At 46.3% G+C, this 19894-nt stretch overlaps 1 protein-coding gene across 1 annotated transcript in view; it reads right to left on the bottom strand.

Moving 5' to 3' along the window:
• The window catches only part of LOC121587209 (PDZ domain-containing protein 2), a 246977-nt gene that overhangs the window by 78860 nt on the left and 148223 nt on the right, over positions 1-19894 (bottom strand). Inside the window, exon 7 of the mRNA XM_045212254.1 lies at positions 16874-17056. Coding sequence (XP_045068189.1) covers positions 16874-17056 — 183 coding nt within the window. The remainder of the gene's footprint in view (positions 1-16873; positions 17057-19894) is intronic.

The following is a 19894-nucleotide window of genomic DNA, read 5'->3' on the forward strand; positions in this document are numbered from 1 at the left end:
TCAGTTCCTACAGCTCCTACTCCTACAGCTCCTACTCCTACAGCTCCTACTCCTTCAGTTCCTACTCCTTCAGTTCCTACAGCTCCTACTCCTACAGCTCCTACTCCTACAGCTCCTACTCCTACAGTTCCTACTCCTTCAGTTCCTACTCCTTCAGTTCCTACTCCTACAGCTCCTACTCCTTCAGTTCCTACTCCTTCAGTTCCTACAGCTCCTACTCCTACAGCTCCTACTCCTACAGCTCCTACTCCTTCAGTTCCTACTCCTTCAGTTCCTACAGCTCCTACTCCTACAGCTCCTACTCCTACAGCTCCTACTCCTTCAGTTCCTACTCCTTCAGTTCCTACAGCTCCTACTCCTACAGCTCCTACTCCTTCAGTTCCTACTCCTTCAGTTCCTACAGCTCCTACTCCTACAGCTCCTACTCCTTCAGCTCCTACTCCTTCAGTTCCTACAGCTCCTACTCCTTCAGCTCCTACTCCTTCAGTTCCTACAGCTCCTACTCCTACAGCTCCTACTCCTACAGCTCCTACTCCTTCAGTTCCTACTCCTTCAGTTCCTACAGCTCCTACTCCTACAGCTCCTACTCCTACAGCTCCTACTCCTTCAGTTCCTACTCCTTCAGTTCCTACAGCTCCTACTCCTACAGCTCCTACTCCTACAGCTCCTACTCCTTCAGTTCCTACTCCTTCAGTTCCTACAGCTCCTACTCCTACAGGGTGGTCCTCTGTAGCTCAGCTGGTAGAGCACGGTGCTTGTAACGCCAGGGTAGTGGGTTCGATCCCCGGGACCACCCATACACAAAAATGTATGCACACATGACTGTAAGTCGCTTTGGATAAAAGCGTCTGCTAAATGGCATATTATTATATTATTTACTCCTACAGCTCCTACTCCTACAGCTCCTACAGCTCCTGCTCCTACAGCTCCTACTCCTACAGCTCCTACTCCTTCAGCTCCTACTCCTACAGCTCCTACTCCTTCAGCTCCTACTCCTTCAGCTCCTACAGCTCCTGCTCCTACAGCTCCTGCTCCTACAGCTCCTACTCCTACAGCTCCTGCTCCTACAGCTCCTACTCCTACAGCTCCTACTCCTTCAGCTCCTACAGCTCCTGCTCCTACAGCTCCTACTCCTACAGCTCCTGCTCCTACAGCTCCTACTCCTACAGCTCCTACTCCTTCAGCTCCTACAGCTCATTCAGCTCCTAAGGGAGGAGGGGAGGGAAGGAGGGAAAGAGAGGGAGGGAGGGAGGAAACAGAGGGGGACATTTTTGAGAGAACAAAGAAGGACAGCAAAGGAAAGGTTTTGAAAAAGGATAACACTGAAACTATGTGCTGTTAGTTGACTTCCTTTACTGAAACTATGTGCTGTTAGTTGACTTCCTTTACTGAAACTATGTGCTGTTAGTTGACTTCCTTTACTGAAACTATGTGCTGTTAGTTGACTTCCTTTACTGAAACTATGTGCTGTTAGTTGACTTCCTTTACTGAAACTATGTGCTGTTAGTTGACTTCCTTTACTGAAACTATGTGCTGTTGGTTGACTAATGGAACAGAGAGAGTTGAGACAAACTGCTCTCTCATCCTCTCCTCTCCTCTCCTCTCCTCCTTTCCTCTCCGATTGAAATTGTCTGGGATGTAGCTCAGTTGGTAGAGCATGGCGTTTGCAACGCCAGGGTTGTGGGTTTGATTCCCACAGGGGGCCAGTATGAAAATAAATAAATAAAATGAATAAAAAATGTATGCACTCACTAACTGTAAGTTGCTCTGGATAAGAGCGTCTGCTAAATGACTAAAATGTAAATTTCTGACCACAGTGTAAAACTCACTATCTTCTCTACCATGTCAACTGTGATTCAGAGTGCCACTAACGTCCTCACTAATCAGGTCTATCTCCTTTAACATGACGCTGATAGAATTATGTATAAAGCATTTTCAGCATCCCTGTATTTTCAAGATAGTTCCTAAGAACGACCTGTTCAAATCAAATCAACTTTTATTTGTCATATGCGCCGAATACAACAGGTGTAGACCTTACAGTGAAATGCTGACTTACAAGCCCTTAACCAACAATGCAGTTTTAAGAAAAATAAGTGTTAAGTAAACAATAGATAAGTAAAAAATAAAAGTATAATGGGGGTACCGGTACTGAGTCTATATACAGGCTATATACAGGGGGTACCGGTACAGAGTCAATGTGCTGGGGCACCGGTTAGTCAAGGTAATTGAGGTAATAGGTACATGTATGTATAGTTGAAGTGACTATGCATAGATAATAAACAGAGAGTAGCAGAAGCGTAAAGGCGGGGGGGGCAACAATGCAATAGTCCGGGTAGCCATTTGATTAGCTGTTCAGGAGTCTTATGGCTTGGGGGTATAAGCTAATTGACCAAGAAGGAAAGTGATGGAGTGCTGCATCAGATGACCTGGCCTCCACAATCCCCCGACCTCAACCCAATTGAGATGGTTTGGGATGAGTCGGACCGCAGTGAAGGAAAAGCAGCCAACAAGTGCTCAGCATATGTGGGAACTCCTTCAAGACTGTTGGAAAAGCAATCCAGGTGAAGCTGGTTGAGAGAATGCCAAGAGTATGCAAAGCTGTCATCAACGCAAAGGGTGGCTATTTGAAAATATGTTTTGATTTGTTTAACACTTTTTGGGTTACTACATGATTCCATATGTGTTATTTCATAGTTTTGATGTCTTCACTATTATTTTCAAAGAAAAACCCTTGAATGAGTACGTGTTCTAAAACGTTTGACCAGTAGTGTACGTGATAATGCTATTCATTGACTACAGCTCAGCATTCAACACCATAAAAGCTCATCACTAAGCTAAGGACTCTGGGACTAAACACCTCCCTCTGCAACTGGATCCTGGACTTCCTGACGGGCCGCCCCCAGGTGGTTAGGGTAGGTAACAACACATCCCCCATGCTGATCCTCAACACGGGGATCCCTCAGGGGTGCATGCTCAGTCCCCTCCTGTACTCCCTGTTCACCCATGACTGCATGGCCAGGCACGACTCCAACACCATCATTAAGTTTGCCGATGACACAACAGCGGTAAACCTGATCACTGACAACGATGAGACAGCCTATAGGGAGGAGGTCAGAGACCTGGATGTGTGGTGCCAGGATAACAACCTCTCCCTCAATGTGATCAAGACAAAGGAGATGATTGTGGACTACAGGAAAAGAAGGATGAAGGGCGAGCGTGATCACATAGTCATCCGGAACAGCTGATACTCTCATGCATGCTTCAGTGTTGCTTGCCTTGAAGCGAGCATAGAAGTGATTTATCTCATCTGGTAGGCTTGTGTCACTGGGCAGCTCGCGGATGTGCTTCCCTTTGTAATCTGTGATAGTTTGCAAGCCCTGCCACATCCGACGAGCATCAGAGCCGGTGTAGTACGATTCAATCTTAATCCTGTATTGACTCTTTGCCTGTTTGATGGTTCGTCGGAGGGCATAGCGGGATTTCTTATAAGCGTCCGGGTTAATGTCCCGCTCCTTGAAAGCGGCAGCTCTACCCTTTAGCTCAGTGCAGATGTTGCCTCTAATCCATGGCTTCTGGTTGGGATATGTACGTACGGTCACTGTGTGGACGACGTCATCGATGCACTTATTGATGAAGCCAGTGACTGATGTGGTGTACTCCTCAATGCTATCTGAAGAATCCCGGAACATATTCCAGTCTGTGCTAGAAAAACAGTCCTGTAGCTTAGCATCTGCATCATCTGACCACTTCCGTATTGACCGAGTCACTGGTGCTTCCTGCTTTAGTTTTTGCTTGTAAGCAGGAATCAGGAGGATGGAATTATGGTCAGATTTGCTAAATGGAGGGCGTGGGAGAGTTTTGTACACGTCTCTGTGTGGAGTAAAGGTGGTCTAGAGTTTTTTTTCCTCTGGTTGCACATTTAACATGCTGGTAGAAATTAGGTAGAACGGATTTAAGTTTCCCTGCATTAAAGTCCCCGCCCACTAGGAGCACCGCCTCTGGATGAGCATTTTCCTGTTTGCTTATGGCCTTATACAGCTCATTGAGTGCAATCTTAGTGCCAGCATCGGTTTGTGGTGGTAAATAGACAGCTACGAAAAATATAGATGAAAACCCTCTTGGTAGATAGTGTGGTCTACAGCTTATCATGAGATACTCTACCTCAGGTGAGCAAAACCTCGAAACTTCCTTAATATTAGATTTTGTGCACCAGCTGTTGTTTCCAAATATACACAGACCGCCAGCCCTTGTCTTACCGGAGTCAGCCGTTCTATCCTGCCGATGTAGCGTATATCCCGCCAGCTGTATATTGTCCGTGTCGTTGTTCAGCCACGACTCGGTGAAACATAAGATATTACAGTTTTTAATGTCCCGTTGGTCGGATATTCGTGATCGTAGCTCGTCAATTTTGTTATCCAATGATTGTACGTTGGCTAATAGGACTGATGGAAGAGGCAGTTTACCCACTCCCCGCCGGATCCTTACAAGGCACCCCGACCTACGTCCCCGATATCTCCGTCTCTTTCTCCTGCGAATGACGGGGATTTGGGCCTTGTCGGGTGTCTGAAGTAAATCCTTCGCGCCCGACTCGTTGAAGAAATAATCTTCGTCCAGTAGGAGGTGAGTAATCGCTGTCCTGATATCCAGAAGCTATTTTCGGTCGTAAGAGACGGTGGCAGAAACATTATGTACAAAATAAGTTACAAATAACGCAAAAAAAAAACAATTGTTCAGGAGACCGTAAAATGGCAGCCATCTCCTCCAGCGCCATTTCACTGGCAACATTCAGGTTTGAAATCCCTTCTGTTTTGGTTTGGTTGTAGAGGTGACTCCTTGGTTAGTTACCTTTTCTGTTGAGCGACTACATCTGTGGCTCGTTTCAGAAAACTAGGTCGCGCGTCACTACTTCACAGCAAAGGCATTTGAACGTAAACATTTATTTTTTATCAAAATGCCTTTTTTGGCAGAAATGCCTTCTGGAACATGTGACCTTGCATGTGCTTTAATAACAAACGTGTATTCCATCCGTAAATACGAATAAAACTGTTAAATACGAGCCTAGTTGGTTTAGCCACGGAAAAAGACTTGAAATATATAACGTTAGCCATCGAGAACTACCAGTTTTGCTACTTTTCTAACAACATTGAAGCCTTGAATTTAGCGGGCGCTATCGACAGATCAGTTGGGAAAAGTGATGGGCTACTTTCTGCACATGCCACGGTCAGTGTGAACCGGAGTGACTTGACACAACGCTGGCCAAACAAGATGTAGCTACAAACAACATGTGAACAGGTCTAGAAAATAGTGACCCATCCACTTAGCTAGATGTGGCTGGGGGAGTGGTTATAGCATTTCCTTCACATGATCCATCAGTTTAGACAAGTGTGTCGGGTAAGCATTATCTAATAATTATAAGATATTTATAAAATATTTTTATCTGAACACTTTCTGTTTTTGATATTGCTACTATGCAAGTCACCATTTCACTGTACCGTTTACACCAGGGGTGTCAAACTCATTTTAGCTCAGGGGCCACATGGAGGAAAATCTATTCCCAAGTGGGCCGGACCGGAAAAATCATGGTATATATAACTTAAAAACAACAACTTCAGATTGTTTTCTTTGTTTTAATACGATCAACATACAACATAAAGCTGGAGCCTGAGGACAGTGTGTCCAAAATAGTACAAGCACAACATCACTATTAATCATAAAACACGTCAAGTTTATTTGAAAATTCTAAAGAAAAAGAACACACAAACACACAATGCCTCAGTGATTAACAGAACTGTTTCACAGATCACAGAACTATATCAGGGTGTCATTTCTCAGGCAGAAATGTAGATAAAAATAATGAAATCCTGTTCCCCAAACAAGTGCAAGAACCACAGAGTCAAGAATAGGTTAAATATACAAATAAAATAAAATCAATTAAAAACAATAGCACATCAACATAAAAACATATAAACATAAATCTGAAAGCGTTGCTCAAACTCCCGTAACAGTCCCGTTATTTTATCTTTGAACCGCTTCATGTCTGCCACATGTTGGGTCGCGCACACATTTTTCAGACAGGGGAAGTGAGCTGCATCACCACCGGCAAGTTGCGTCTCCCACAATGACAGCTTCAACTTGAAAGAACGTATGCTGTCATAATACTGCGTGACAACTTTGTTGCGCCCTTGCAGCTGTTTGTTCAAGTTATTCAGGTGCTCTGTAACATCCACCATAAATGCAAGGTCCGGCATCCATTCTGCGGAATGAAATTCTAACACTGGTTTGCCCTTTTCTTCCATGAACTGTTCAATTTCTTCTCGTAAATCAAAGAAACGCCTCAGCACAGCACCTCGGCTTAACCATCTTACCTCAGTGTGGTATGGCAGGCCATAGATGTGGTCTTTCTCTCTGAGAAGGCTGTCAAACTGACGGTGATTCAGGCTTCTGGATCGGATGAAATTAACAGTTTGGATGACCACCTTCATGACGTTATCCATCTTTAATGACTTGCAACACAAAGCCTCCTTGTGCAAAATACAGTGAAAAGTCAAAAAATCACGTCCTCCATTTGCAGATTGCACTTTCTCTCTGAACTTTGTCACAACGCCTGCTTTTTTCCCGATCATTGAGGGCGCACCATCTGTAGCCAGGCTGACAGCGTGGGACCAGTCCACTCCGACCCTGTCCAGCGCGCCGACGAGTGCGGTAAAAATATCAGCTGCTGTCGTTGTATCTGTCATCGGCACCAACTCCACGAACTCCTCGGTGACGGTCAATGTGTCATCAACTCCGCGGATGAAAAAATGGCCAGTTGTGCAACATCTGTAATGTCCGTGCTTTCATCAATTGCAACCGAAAACGCAATAAATGACTTTACTTTTTGCTTCAACTGGCTGTCCAAATCCACTGAAAGATCGGAAATCCTGTCTGCAACTGTGTTTCTTGTTTTATTTATTTATTTATAAAGCCATTTAGCAGACGCTTTTATCCAAAGCGACTTACAGTCATGCGTGCATAATTTATTTTTTTGTGTATGGGTGGTCCCGGGGATCGAAGCCACTACCTTGGCGTTACAAGCGCCGTGCTCTACCAGCTGAGCTACAGAGGACCACAGGCTGATATATGATCTTGTCAGGCTGATATTTGCAAAAGCCTGCCGCTTTTCAGGGCACACAATCTCCGCTGCCTTCATCATGCATGTTTTTACAAATTCACCCTCACTAAATGGTTTTGAAGCCACTGCGATTTCATTAGCAATGAGGTAGCTAGCTTTCACTGCAGCGTCACTGATGTCTCGGCTGTGAGTAAACACAGACTGCTGTTTCTTCAGACCCGCCAACAGTTCATTCACCTTCTCTCATCTCCGCTGTCCTTGAAAGTTGTCATATTTGTCGGCATGAAGACTCACATAGTGGCGACGAAGGTTATATTCTTTCAGCACTGCAACATGCTCTGAACACACCAAACATACAGCTTTCCCATTCAATTCCGTGATTAAATAGGATGACCATTTTTCTTGGAACACTCTGCACTCTGCGTCCACTTTTCTCTTTTTTGACAGAGACATATTGGGGCAATGAGGGTGCCAAAGCACATAATGTTAAAAGTAGAAGCCGTAATAAATATCGCGGGCAAAACAAAGTAGCTCATTGGCTGCACGTGCTTGACCTACTTGCTCTGCCCCAGTATAAACAGTTTGCTTGCTTAACACAATTGCTATTGCGCCATCCAGTGGACGCAATTGGAACAGCAGTTTATTTTATTGAAAAATTGCAGCGCATTTTTATACTTAACATTATTATTTTTATTTTTTTGTATTATTTTTTTTTAATCATCTCGCGGGCCGGATTAAACCCGTTTGCGGGCCTGATCCGGCCCGCGGGCCGTACGTTTGACACCCCTGGTTTACACCTTCTGTATCCTGTGCATGTGACAAATAAACTTTGATTTTATTTGATATAGTGTGTGTTTACCAGAGACTGTAATGTGAAGAACAACATGACCTGCACCAAAGTCAGATTAGGATATAGGCCAAGGACTAGAAAAAGTGTATTTTTACCTGGAGTTTTTCCTTATTGTATGCTAACACTTTTACCACTTTTAGTCTTGAAATCTTTGGTTGTTTACTAAACTACTCACTCTGTTTAGCACATGGCCTCACATGTGAATCCTTAAAGAGATGGGTGGGGCTAAAGCTTAAGAGGGTGTGAACGATGCTGAATGGGTGTAGACCAGGCCTGGAGGGCCACAAGCGGTGGGAGTTAAATCATTACACAAAGGCGAGTGTTCATTGGGCTTTTAATTTGAATAACAAATACGTTTTTCAAAACTTTACTATCGCAAATCCTTTATGTGATCTGAGCATGATTCCGCGGGCCGTATTGAATCAGGTCGCGGGCCGCATTGAATCAGGTCGCGGGCCATATTGAATCAGGTCGCGGGCCGCATTGAATCAGGTCGCGGGCCGCATTTGAATCAGGTCGCGGGCCGCATTGAATCAGGTCGCGGGCCGCATTGAATCAGGTCGCGGGCCGTATTGAATCAGGTCGCGGGCCGCATTGAATCAGGTCGCGGGCCGCATTGAATCAGGTCGCGGGCCGCATTTGAATCAGGTCGCGGGCCGCATTGAATCAGGTCGCGGGCCGCATTGAATCAGGTCGCGGGCCGTATTGAATCAGGTCGCGGGCCGCATTGAATCAGGTCGCGGGCCATATTGAATCAGGTCGCGGGACGCATTGAATCAGGTCGCGGGCCGCATTTGAATCAGGTCGCGGGCCGCATTGAATCAGGTCGCGGGCCGCATTGAATCAGGTCGCGGGCCATATTGAATCAGGTCGCGGGACGCATTGAATCAGGTCGCGGGCCGCATTTGAATCAGGTCGCGGGCCGCATTGAATCAGGTCGCGGGACGCATTGAATCAGGTCGCGGGCCGCATTTGAATCAGGTCGCGGGCCGCATTGAATCAGGTCGCGGGCCGCATTGAATCAGGTCGCGGGCCGCATTGAATCAGGTCGCGGGCCATATTGAATCAGGTCGCGGGCCGTATTGAATCAGATCGCGGGCCGCATACAGGCCCAGGCCTGATGTTGACAAAGAAGAGCTCTCCAAAACAATCAAGGGCCATTTTCTCAAAAGGTGGGGTTACAGGTTTATCAACTTTCAAAGCAGAATTACTTTCCCATTGTTCCTCAACTGTAGTGTATGATATACTATTTTCTAGCTCTGAGTCTCTACTTTTATCCAATGTAAAAAAAAACATTAGACCGAATCAAGCCGGTCTACAGGTTTGTCTTTAGGCACTAATCATCCCTATCATATCGTATAATCTTCAAACAGTGAAAGACGTCCTGAACATGTAAAGGGAGAAGAGTAAGGACTGGACCCTGAAGAACTCTGTATCCTTGTGGAATTACATTCTTCATCATCAACACAGTTTTAATGGCACAGACATAGTCTCCTGCCTGACTAGCTTTCATAATGATGACTGCTAAGGGTTTTGACAAACCCCTCAACATCTCTCTCTCTCTCTCTCTCTCTCTCTCTCTCTCTCTCTCTCTCTCTCTCTCTCTCTCTCTCTCTCTCTCTCTCTCTCTCTCTCTCTCTCTCTCTCTCTCTCTCTCTCTAGCTCTCTCTCTCTCTCTCTCTCTCTCTCTCTCTCTTTCTATGTTTCTCTCTCTCTCTCCCTTCCTTCCATCCCTCTCTCCTCCACAGCTCAAGCCGGCGTGACAGTCAGCTAATTCCCCTCCTCCCTCGTGTTGTTGTCTCTCCTTCTCTTCCTCCCTCTCTTCCGACAACACTAAGCCTGCCACTTAAAAGGATCTGACAGTCAGTTCAACACTAGAGAGAGAGAGAAAGATAGAGAGAGCGAGAGAGAGAGCGAGAGAGAGAGAGAGAGAGAGAGAGAGAGAGAGAGAGAGAGAGAGAGAGAGGGGGGAACAGTGTGGAGCTTGCTGTGGGGGGGAGTGACCCACTTTACTCAGTGCTAACAAGCACACACTCACAGACACACACACACACAGACACACACACACTTCTACACATTAACTTCAAATACATAATACATACAGTATCAAACTCAACAGCCCGTCCCAGACCCATTCAGAAGAACCTACAGTACATCCCTCCAACACTTTCCCAACTGCCCCTGTCATCAGGCAACCTGCTAAATGACCAGCCATCTTGGTGATGAAGTGGACGGTTCAAATCCTGTTTAAATCACAAACACAGAGCTAACACAGACTGACACTGCAGCTAGCTAGCTGCTATCGGTGGGTGAATTAATTATTTCTCAGCTGCTCCTGAAGTTAGACTGAAGCTACACACGGATGGGCTGCTGCTCAAACGCTGACGAACCTGACAACAGACAACAGGAGAGACTGAGAGGAATGGGTAGGCATTAGCTGTTGGACTAGTTTAGAGAGACTAGCATATAGCTGCTGGACTAGTTTAGAGAGACTAGCATATAGCTGCTGGACTAGTTTAGAGAGACTAGCATATAGCTGCTGGACTAGTTTAGAGAGACTAGCATATAGCTGTTGGACTAGTTTAGAGAGACTAGCATATAGCTGCTGGACTAGTTTAGAGAGACTATCATATAGCTGCTGGACTAGTTTAGAGAGACTATCATATAGCTGCTGGACTAGTTTAGAGAGACTAGCATATAGCTGCTGGACTAGTTTAGAGAGACTAGCATATAGCTGCTGGACTAGTTTAGAGAGACTAGCATATAGCTGTTGGACTAGTTTAGAGAGACTATCATATAGCTGTTGGACTAGTTTAGAGAGACTATCATATAGCTGCTGGACTAGTTTAGAGAGACTAGCATATAGCTGCTGGACTAGTTTAGAGAGACTAGCATATAGCTGCTGGACTAGTTTAGAGAGACTAGCATATAGCTGTTGGACTAGTTTAGAGAGACTAGCATATAGCTGCTGGGACTAGTTTAGAGAGACTAGCATATAGCTGCTGGACTAGTTTAGAGAGACTAGCATATAGCTGCTGGACTAGTTTAGAGAGACTAGCATATAGCTGTTGGACTAGTTTAGAGAGACTAGCATATAGCTGTTGGACTAGTTTAGAGAGACTAGCATATAGCTGTTGGACCAGTTTAGAGAGACTAGCATATAGCTGCTGGACTAGTTTAGAGAGACTAGCATATAGCTGTTGGACTAGTTTAGAGAGACTAGCATATAGCTGTTGGACTAGTTTAGAGAGACTAGCATATAGCTGCTGGACTAGTTTAGAGAGACTAGCATATAGCTGCTGGACTAGTTTAGAGAGACTAGCATATAGCTGCTGGACTAGTTTAGAGAGACTAGCATATAGCTGTTGGACCAGTTTAGAGAGACTAGCATATAGCTGCTGGACTAGTTTAGAGAGACTAGCATATAGCTGCTGGACTAGTTTAGAGAGACTAGCATATAGCTGCTGGGACTAGTTTAGAGAGACTAGCATATAGCTGTTGGACCAGTTTAGAGAGACTAGCATATAGCTGTTGGACCAGTTTAGAGAGACTAGCATATAGCTGCTGGACTAGTTTAGAGAGACTAGCATATAGCTGCTGGACTAGTTTAGAGAGACTATCATATAGCTGCTGGACTAGTTTAGAGAGACTAGCATATAGCTGTTGGACTAGTTTAGAGACTAGCATATAGCTGTTGGACTAGTTTAGAGAGACTAGCATATAGCTGTTGGACTAGTTTAGAGAGACTCGCATATAGCTGTTGGACTAGTTTAAGAGAGGCCTCCTGTAGCTCAGTTGGTAGAGCATGGCGCTTGCAACGCCAGGGTTGTGGGTTCGATTCCCACGGGGGGTCAGTATGAAAAATGTATGCACTCACTAACTGTAAGTCTCTCTGGATAAGAGCGTCTGCTAAAATCTATCTAACACCCAATTCTACTCTCTCTTAAACTAGTCTAACAGCTATATGCTAGTCTCTCTCATTTTTAGTCATTTAGCAGACGCTCTTATCCAGAGCGACTTACAGTTAGTGAGTGCATACATTTTTCATACTGGCCCCCCGTGGGAAACGAACCCACAACCCTGGCGTTGCTAACGCCATGCTCCACCAACTGAGCTACAGGGGACTACATAGATAGCAGGCGTTTTCGGGGCTCCTGACAAATTCTGCAATTTTCGGTTTTCTGTTTTTTACGCTGATCTTAATTTTCTTTTGTACATAATGTCGCCGCCATAATATCCTATGACTGAAAACAGCTTCTGGACATCAGCACAACTAACCTCGATTCGGATGACAATTTCTTTTTCAATGAGTCGGCAGCTCTGGATGTTCCGCTTACTCCCAGACCAGGCCCTAATCCCCGGGACTCGAAAGAGGAAGAGACGGCACGAGAGAGGCAAGCAAGCCGCTAGTCAGATGTGGCAGGGCTTGCCAACTATCATGGACTACAAAGGGAAACCCAACCGCAAGCTGACCAGTGACTGGAGGCTACCAAATGAGCTAAATGCCTTCTATGCTCGCTTTAAGGCGAGCAACATTGAACCATGAATGAGAACACTAGCTGTTCCGGACGACTGTGTGATCTTGTTCTCCGTAGCAGATGTGAGTAAGACTGTCACGCCCTGGCTCTGGGGACACTGTTATGTTGAGCCAGGGTGTGTAGATCTATGTTCCCTATTTCTATGTTGGCCTGAGTGACTCCCAATCAGAGGCAACGAGTGTCAGCTGGTTGCTGGTTGTCTCTGATTGGGAGCCATATTTAATCTGTCGGGTTTTCCTTTGTGTTTTGTGGGTTCTTGTTTCGAGTTGGTTGTGTTATACCGTGTACTGTCACGTTTCCGTCTTTTGTTGTTTTGATATCGTTTCGCTTAATAAATGAGTATGTTTGCCTGCAACGCTGCGCCTTGGTCTACTCCTTACCCTGACGTTCGTGACAAAGACCTTTAAACAGGTTAACATTCACAAGGCCACGGGGCCAGACGGATTACCAGGATGCGTACTCAGAGCATGCGCTGACCAGCTGGCAAATGTCTTCACTGACATTTTCAAGGTAACCTTCTTAAATAACTATCGCCCCGTGCACTCACATCTGTAGCCATGAAATTCTTTGAAATGCTGGTCATGGCTCACATCAACACCATCATCCCAGAAACCCTAGACCCACTCCAATTCGCATACCGCCCCAACAGATCCACAGATGACGCTATCTCTATTGCACTCCACACTACCCTCTCCCACCTGGATAAGAGGAACACCTATGTGAGAATTTTACTGAGGAGTGGCTTCCGTCTGGCCACTCTAGCATAAAGGCCAGATTGGTGCTGCAGAGAGGTCGAAGGAATTGTCTGTAGAGCTCCGAGACAGGATTGTGTCGAGGCACAGATCTGTTGAAGGGTACCAAAAAACTTCTGCAGCATTGAAGGTCCCCAAGAACACAGTGGCCTCCATCATTCTTAAATGGAACAAGTTTGGAACCACCAAGACTCTTCCTAGAGCTGGCCGCCCGGCCAAACTGAGCAATCGGGGGAGAAGGGCCTTGGTCAGGGAGGTGACCAAGAACCCAATGGTCACTCTGACAGACCTCCAGGGTTGCCTTCCAGAAGGACAACCATCTCTGCAGCATTCCACCAATCAGGCCTTTATGGTAGAAGCCACTCCTGAGTAAAAGGTACATGACAGCCCACTTGGAGTTTGCCAAAAGGCACCTAAAGGACTCTCAGACCATGAGAAACAAGATTCTCTGGTCTGATGAAACCAAGATTGAACTCTTTAGCCTGAATGCCAAGCGTCACGTCTGGAGGAAACCTGGCACCATCCCTACGGTGAAGCATGGTGGTGGCAGCATCATGCTGTGGGGATGTTTTTCAGCAGCAGGGACTGGGAGACTACTCAGGATCGAGGGAAAGATGAACGGAGCAAAGTACAGAGATATCGTTGATGAAAACCTGCTCCAGAGCGTTCAGGACCTCAGACTGGAGCGAAGGTTCACCTTCCAACAGGACAACGACCCTAAGCACACAGCCAAGTCTCTGAATGTCCTTGAGTGGCCCAGCCAGAGCCCAGACTTGAACCTGATCGAACAACTCTGGAGAGACCTGAAAATAGCTATGCAGTGACGCTCCCCATCCAACCTGATAGAGCTTGAGAGGATCTGCAGAGAAAAATGGGAGAAACTCCCCAAATACAGGTGTGCCAAGCTTGTAGCGTCATACCCAAGAAGACTCTAGGCTGTAATCGCTGCCAAAGGTGCTTCAAAAAAGTACTGAGTAAAGGGTCTGAATAGTTATGTAAACGTGATATTTCAGTTTTCTAAAAACCTGTTTTTACTTTGTCATTATGGGGTATTGTGTGTAGATTGATGAGGAAAACAACAATTTAATACATTTTAGAATAAGGCTGTAACCTAACAAAATGTGGAACAAGTCAAGGGGTCTGAATACTTTCCGAATGCACTGTAACTGTATAATGGTATTGTATTGTTGATGTGTTGATGTTAGCCTATACTCATGTAATCTCCTGAGTGGCGCAGTGGTCTAAGGCACTGCATCGCAGTGCTAACTGTGCCACTAGAGATCCTGGTTCGAATCCAGGCTCTGTCGCAGCCGGCCGCGACCGGGAGACTCATGGGCGGCGCACAATTCGTCCAGGGTAGGGGAGGGAATGGCCGGCAGGGATGTAGCTCAGTTGATAGAGCATGGCGTTTGCAACGCCAGGGTTGTGGGTTCGATTCCCACGGGGGGCCAGTATTTAAAAAATATATATGTATTCACTAACTGTAAGTCGCTCTGGATAAGAGCGTCTGCTAAATGACTTAAATGTATTTCTGTCTATAACTGCCATTTGGGTATATTAAATATAACTAACAAGTTCATGACACACCTATTCCACCAAAAGAGCAATGTTTTCATGTTTTTGTTTTTTCACAGGGGTGTTCATTTAATGAATTGTTGTAAATCCCTTTCTGGTATTTGTGAGTTCAGCATTTTTCAACTGTCTGTTGTTTTCTGTATTATATTCAACCACTACTGTGGGTACTACTGTAATACTGTACTACTGTAATACTGTACTACTGTACTACTGTACTACTGTAATACTGTAATACTATACTACTGTAATACTGTACTACTGTAATACTGTAATACTGTAATACTGTACTACTGTAATACTGTACTACTGTAATACTGTAATACTATACTACTGTAATACTGTAATACTATACTACTGTAATACTGTAATACTGTAATACTGTACTACTGTAATACTGTACTACTGTAATACTGTAATACTATACTACTGTAATACTGTAATACTATACTACTGTAATACTGTAATACTGTAATACTGTACTACTGTACTACGCCTATATGCCATGTGGTGGAGGAAGAGAGATTCCATGTGGTGGAGGAAGAGAGATGCCATGTGGTGGAGGAAGAGAGATGCCATGTGGTGGAGGAAGAGAGATTCCATGTGGTGGAGGAAGAGAGATGCCATGTGGTGGAGGAAGAGAGATGCCATGTGGTGGAGGAAGAGAGATGCCATGTGGTGGAGGAAGAGAGATTCCATGTGGTGGAGGAAGAGAGATGCCATGTGGTGGAGGAAGAGAGATGCCATGTGGTGGAGGAAGAGAGATGCCATGTGGTGGAGGAAGAGAGATGCCATGTGGTGGAGGAATAGAGATGCCATGTGGTGGAGGAAGAGAGATGCCATGTGGTGGAGGAAGAGAGATGCCATGTGGTGGAGGAAGAGAGATGCCATGTGGTGGAGGAAGAGAGATGCCATGTGGTGGAGGAAGAGAGATGCCATGTGGTGGAGGAAGAGAGATGCCATGCGGTGGAGGAAGAGAGATGCCATGCGGTGGAGGAAGAGAAGAGAGATGCCATGCGGTGGAGGAAGAGAGATGCCATGCGGTGGAGGAAGAGATATTCCATGCGGTGGAGGAAGAGAGATTCCATGCGGTGGAGGAAGAGAGATGCCATGCGGTGGAGGAAGAGAGATGCCATGCGGTGGAGGAAGAGAGATGCCATGCGGTGGAGGAAGAGAGATGCCATGCGGTGGAGGAAGAGAGATGCCATGCGGTGGAGGAAGAGAGATGCCATGCGGTGGAGGAAGAGAGATGCCATGCGGTGGAGGAAGAGAGATGCCATGTGGTGGAGGAAGAGAGATGCCATGTGGTGGAAGAGAGATGCCATGTGGTGGAGGAAGAGAGATTCCATGTGGTGGAGGAAGAGAGATGCCATGTGGTGGAGGAAGAGAGATGCCATGTGGTGGAGGAAGAGAGATGCCATGCGGTGGAGGAAGAGAGATGCCATGTGGTGGAGGAAGAGAGATGCCATGTGGTGGAAGAGAGATGCCATGTGGTGGAGGAAGAGAGATTCCATGTGGTGGAGGAAGAGAGATGCCATGTGGTGGAGGAAGAGAGATGCCATGTGGTGGAGGAAGAGAGATGCCATGTGGTGGAGGAAGAGAGATGCCATGTGGTGGAGGAAGAGAGATTCCATGTGGTGGAGGAAGAGAGATGCCATGCGGTGGAGGAAGAGAGATGCCATGCGGTGGAGGAAGAGAGATGCCATGCGGTGGAGGAAGAGAGATGCCATGTGGTGGAGGAAGAGAGATGCCATGTGGTGGAGGAAGAGAGATGCCATGCGGTGGAGGAAGAGAGATTCCTCCACCACATGGCATGACTTGTTTAAGAGAAAGTAGCGTGCAGTAAGAAGAGGAGATAGTGATGTAGAAAGACAGATACAGGACATCCTCTACAGATATCAGAGGGAAAGTGTTTGTAGCTCTAAGCAAGTAGAGATCCAGAACAGTTGATAGTCTCAAAACACTCCCAGATAGAGAGACAAAAGAGATCGGACAGACTTCCACACCAACACAGAGACAAACACTGTTAACACACACATACTGTACGTACCGTGGTAGGTAGAGACAGAGAGAGGCTAAGGCTGCTGGCTGTTAGGTTCTCCCAACCGTGCCTGTGATGAGGTTCCATGTTCCCCTGGTTGTCGCTGGGAGAAGAAGAAGAGGAGGCACAGGTACTGACCAGGTCTGGCAGGCTGGTGGACGGGTACCGCTGGAAATCCACTTCCGATTCCTCCTGGAAGAACCAGAGGAGGAGAGGAGAACAGTGGAGGAGTGAGTGTGGAAGGGATGGATGATGGTGTGTGTGTATGGAGGATGGTGTGTGTGTTTGTTCAGAAGAGTGGAAGGGACATATAGTGTGTGTTCTGTGTGTATTTTTAACTTTATCTCTGAAAGCCAGCCTGCATTTCCCTTCAAGCCCATTAAGATGTCAACTCTTGAATGTTTTAGATGTTCTCACACACACTACCACCCTTCCACTCTCCCACCCACACACTACAACCCTTCCACTAGCACACTACAACCCTTCCACTAACACACTACAACCCTTCCACTACCACACTACAACCCTTCCACTAGCACACTACAACCCTTCCACTACCACACTACAACCCTTCCACTAGCACACTACAACCCTTCCACTAACACACTACCACCCTTCCACTAGCACACTACAACCCTTCCACTAACACACTACAACCCTTCCACTAGCACACTACAACCCTTCCACTAGCACACTACAACCCTTCCACTAACACACTACAACCCTTCCACTAACACACTAGCACACTACAACCCTTCCACTAACACACTACAACCCTTCCACTAACACACTAGCACACTACAACCCTTCCACTAGCACACTACAACCCTTCCACTAACACACTACAACCCTTCCACTAACACACTACAACCCTTCCACTAACACACTACCACCCTTCCACTAGCACACTACCACCCTTCCACTAACACACTAACACACTAACACACTACAACCCTTCCACTACCACACTACAACCCTTCCACTAACACACTACAACCCTTCCACTAACACACTACCACACTACCACCCTTCCACTACCACACTACAACCCTTCCACTAGCACACTACAACCCTTCCACTACCACACTACAACCCTTCCACTAACACACTAACACACTACCACCCTTCCACTACCACACTACAACCCTTCCACTAACACACTACAACCCTTCCACTAGCACACTACAACCCTTCCACTAGCACACTACAACCCTTCCACTAGCACACTACCACCCTTCCACTAACACACTACCACCCTTCCACTAACACACTACAACCCTTCCACTAGCACACTACAACCCTTCCACTAGCACACTACAACCCTTCCACTAGCACACTACAACCCTTCCACTAGCACACTACAACCCTTCCACTAGCACACTACAACCCTTCCACTAACACACTACAACCCTTCCACTACCACACTACCACACTACAACCCTTCCACTAGCACACTACAACCCTTCCACTAGCACACTACAACCCTTCCACTAACACACTACAACCCTTCCACTAGCACACTACAACCCTTCCACTAACACACTACCACCCTTCCACTACCACACTACAACCCTTCCACTAGCACACTACAACCCTTCCACTAGCACACTACAACCCTTCCACTAACACACTACAACCCTTCCACTAACACACTACAACCCTTCCACTAGCACACTACAACCCTTCCACTAACACACTACAACCCTTCCACTAGCACACTACAACCCTTCCACTAACACACTACAACCCTTCCACTAACACACTACAACCCCTTCCACTAGCACACTACAACCCTTCCACTAGCACACTACAACCCCTTCCACTAACACACTACAACCCTTCCACTAGCACACTACAACCCTTCCACTAACACACTACCACCCTTCCACTACCACACTACAACCCTTCCACTAGCACACTACAACCCTTCCACTAGCACACTACAACCCTTCCACTAACACACTACAACCCTTCCACTAACACACTACAACCCTTCCACTAACACACTACAACCCTTCCACTAGCACACTACAACCCTTCCACTAACACACTACAACCCTTCCACTAACACACTACAACCCTTCCACTAACACACTACAACCCTTCCACTAACACACTACAACCCTTCCACTAGCACACTACAACCCTTCCACTAACACACTACAACCCTTCCACTAGCACACTACAACCCTTCCACTAGCACACTACAACCCTTCCACTAACACACTACAACCCTTCCACTAACACACTAGCACACTACAACCCTTCCACTAGCACACTACAACCCTTCCACTAACACACTACAACCCTTCCACTAACACACTACAACCCTTCCACTAACACACTACCACCCTTCCACTAGCACACTACCACCCTTCCACTAACACACTAACACACTACAACCCTTCCACTACCACACTACAACCCTTCCACTAACACACTACAACCCTTCCACTAACACACTACCACACTACCACCCTTCCACTACCACACTACAACCCTTCCACTAGCACACTACAACCCTTCCACTACCACACTACAACCCTTCCACTAACACACTAACACACTACAACCCTTCCACTACCACACTACAACCCTTCCACTAACACACTACAACCCTTCCACTAACACACTACAACCCTTCCACTAGCACACTACAACCCTTCCACTAGCACACTACAACCCTTCCACTAGCACACTACCACCCTTCCACTAACACACTACCACCCTTCCACTAACACACTACAACCCTTCCACTAACACACTACAACCCTTCCACTAGCACACTACAACCCTTCCACTAGCACACTACAACCCTTCCACTAGCACACTACAACCCTTCCACTAGCACACTACAACCCTTCCACTAGCACACTACAACCCTTCCACTAACACACTACAACCCTTCCACTACCACACTACCACACTACAACCCTTCCACTAGCACACTACAACCCTTCCACTAGCACACTACAACCCTTCCACTAACACACTACAACCCTTCCACTAGCACACTACAACCCTTCCACT

Source organism: Coregonus clupeaformis, unplaced genomic scaffold, assembly GCF_020615455.1.
Source record: "Coregonus clupeaformis isolate EN_2021a unplaced genomic scaffold, ASM2061545v1 scaf0002, whole genome shotgun sequence".
Taxonomy (NCBI): Eukaryota; Metazoa; Chordata; class Actinopteri; order Salmoniformes; family Salmonidae; genus Coregonus; species Coregonus clupeaformis.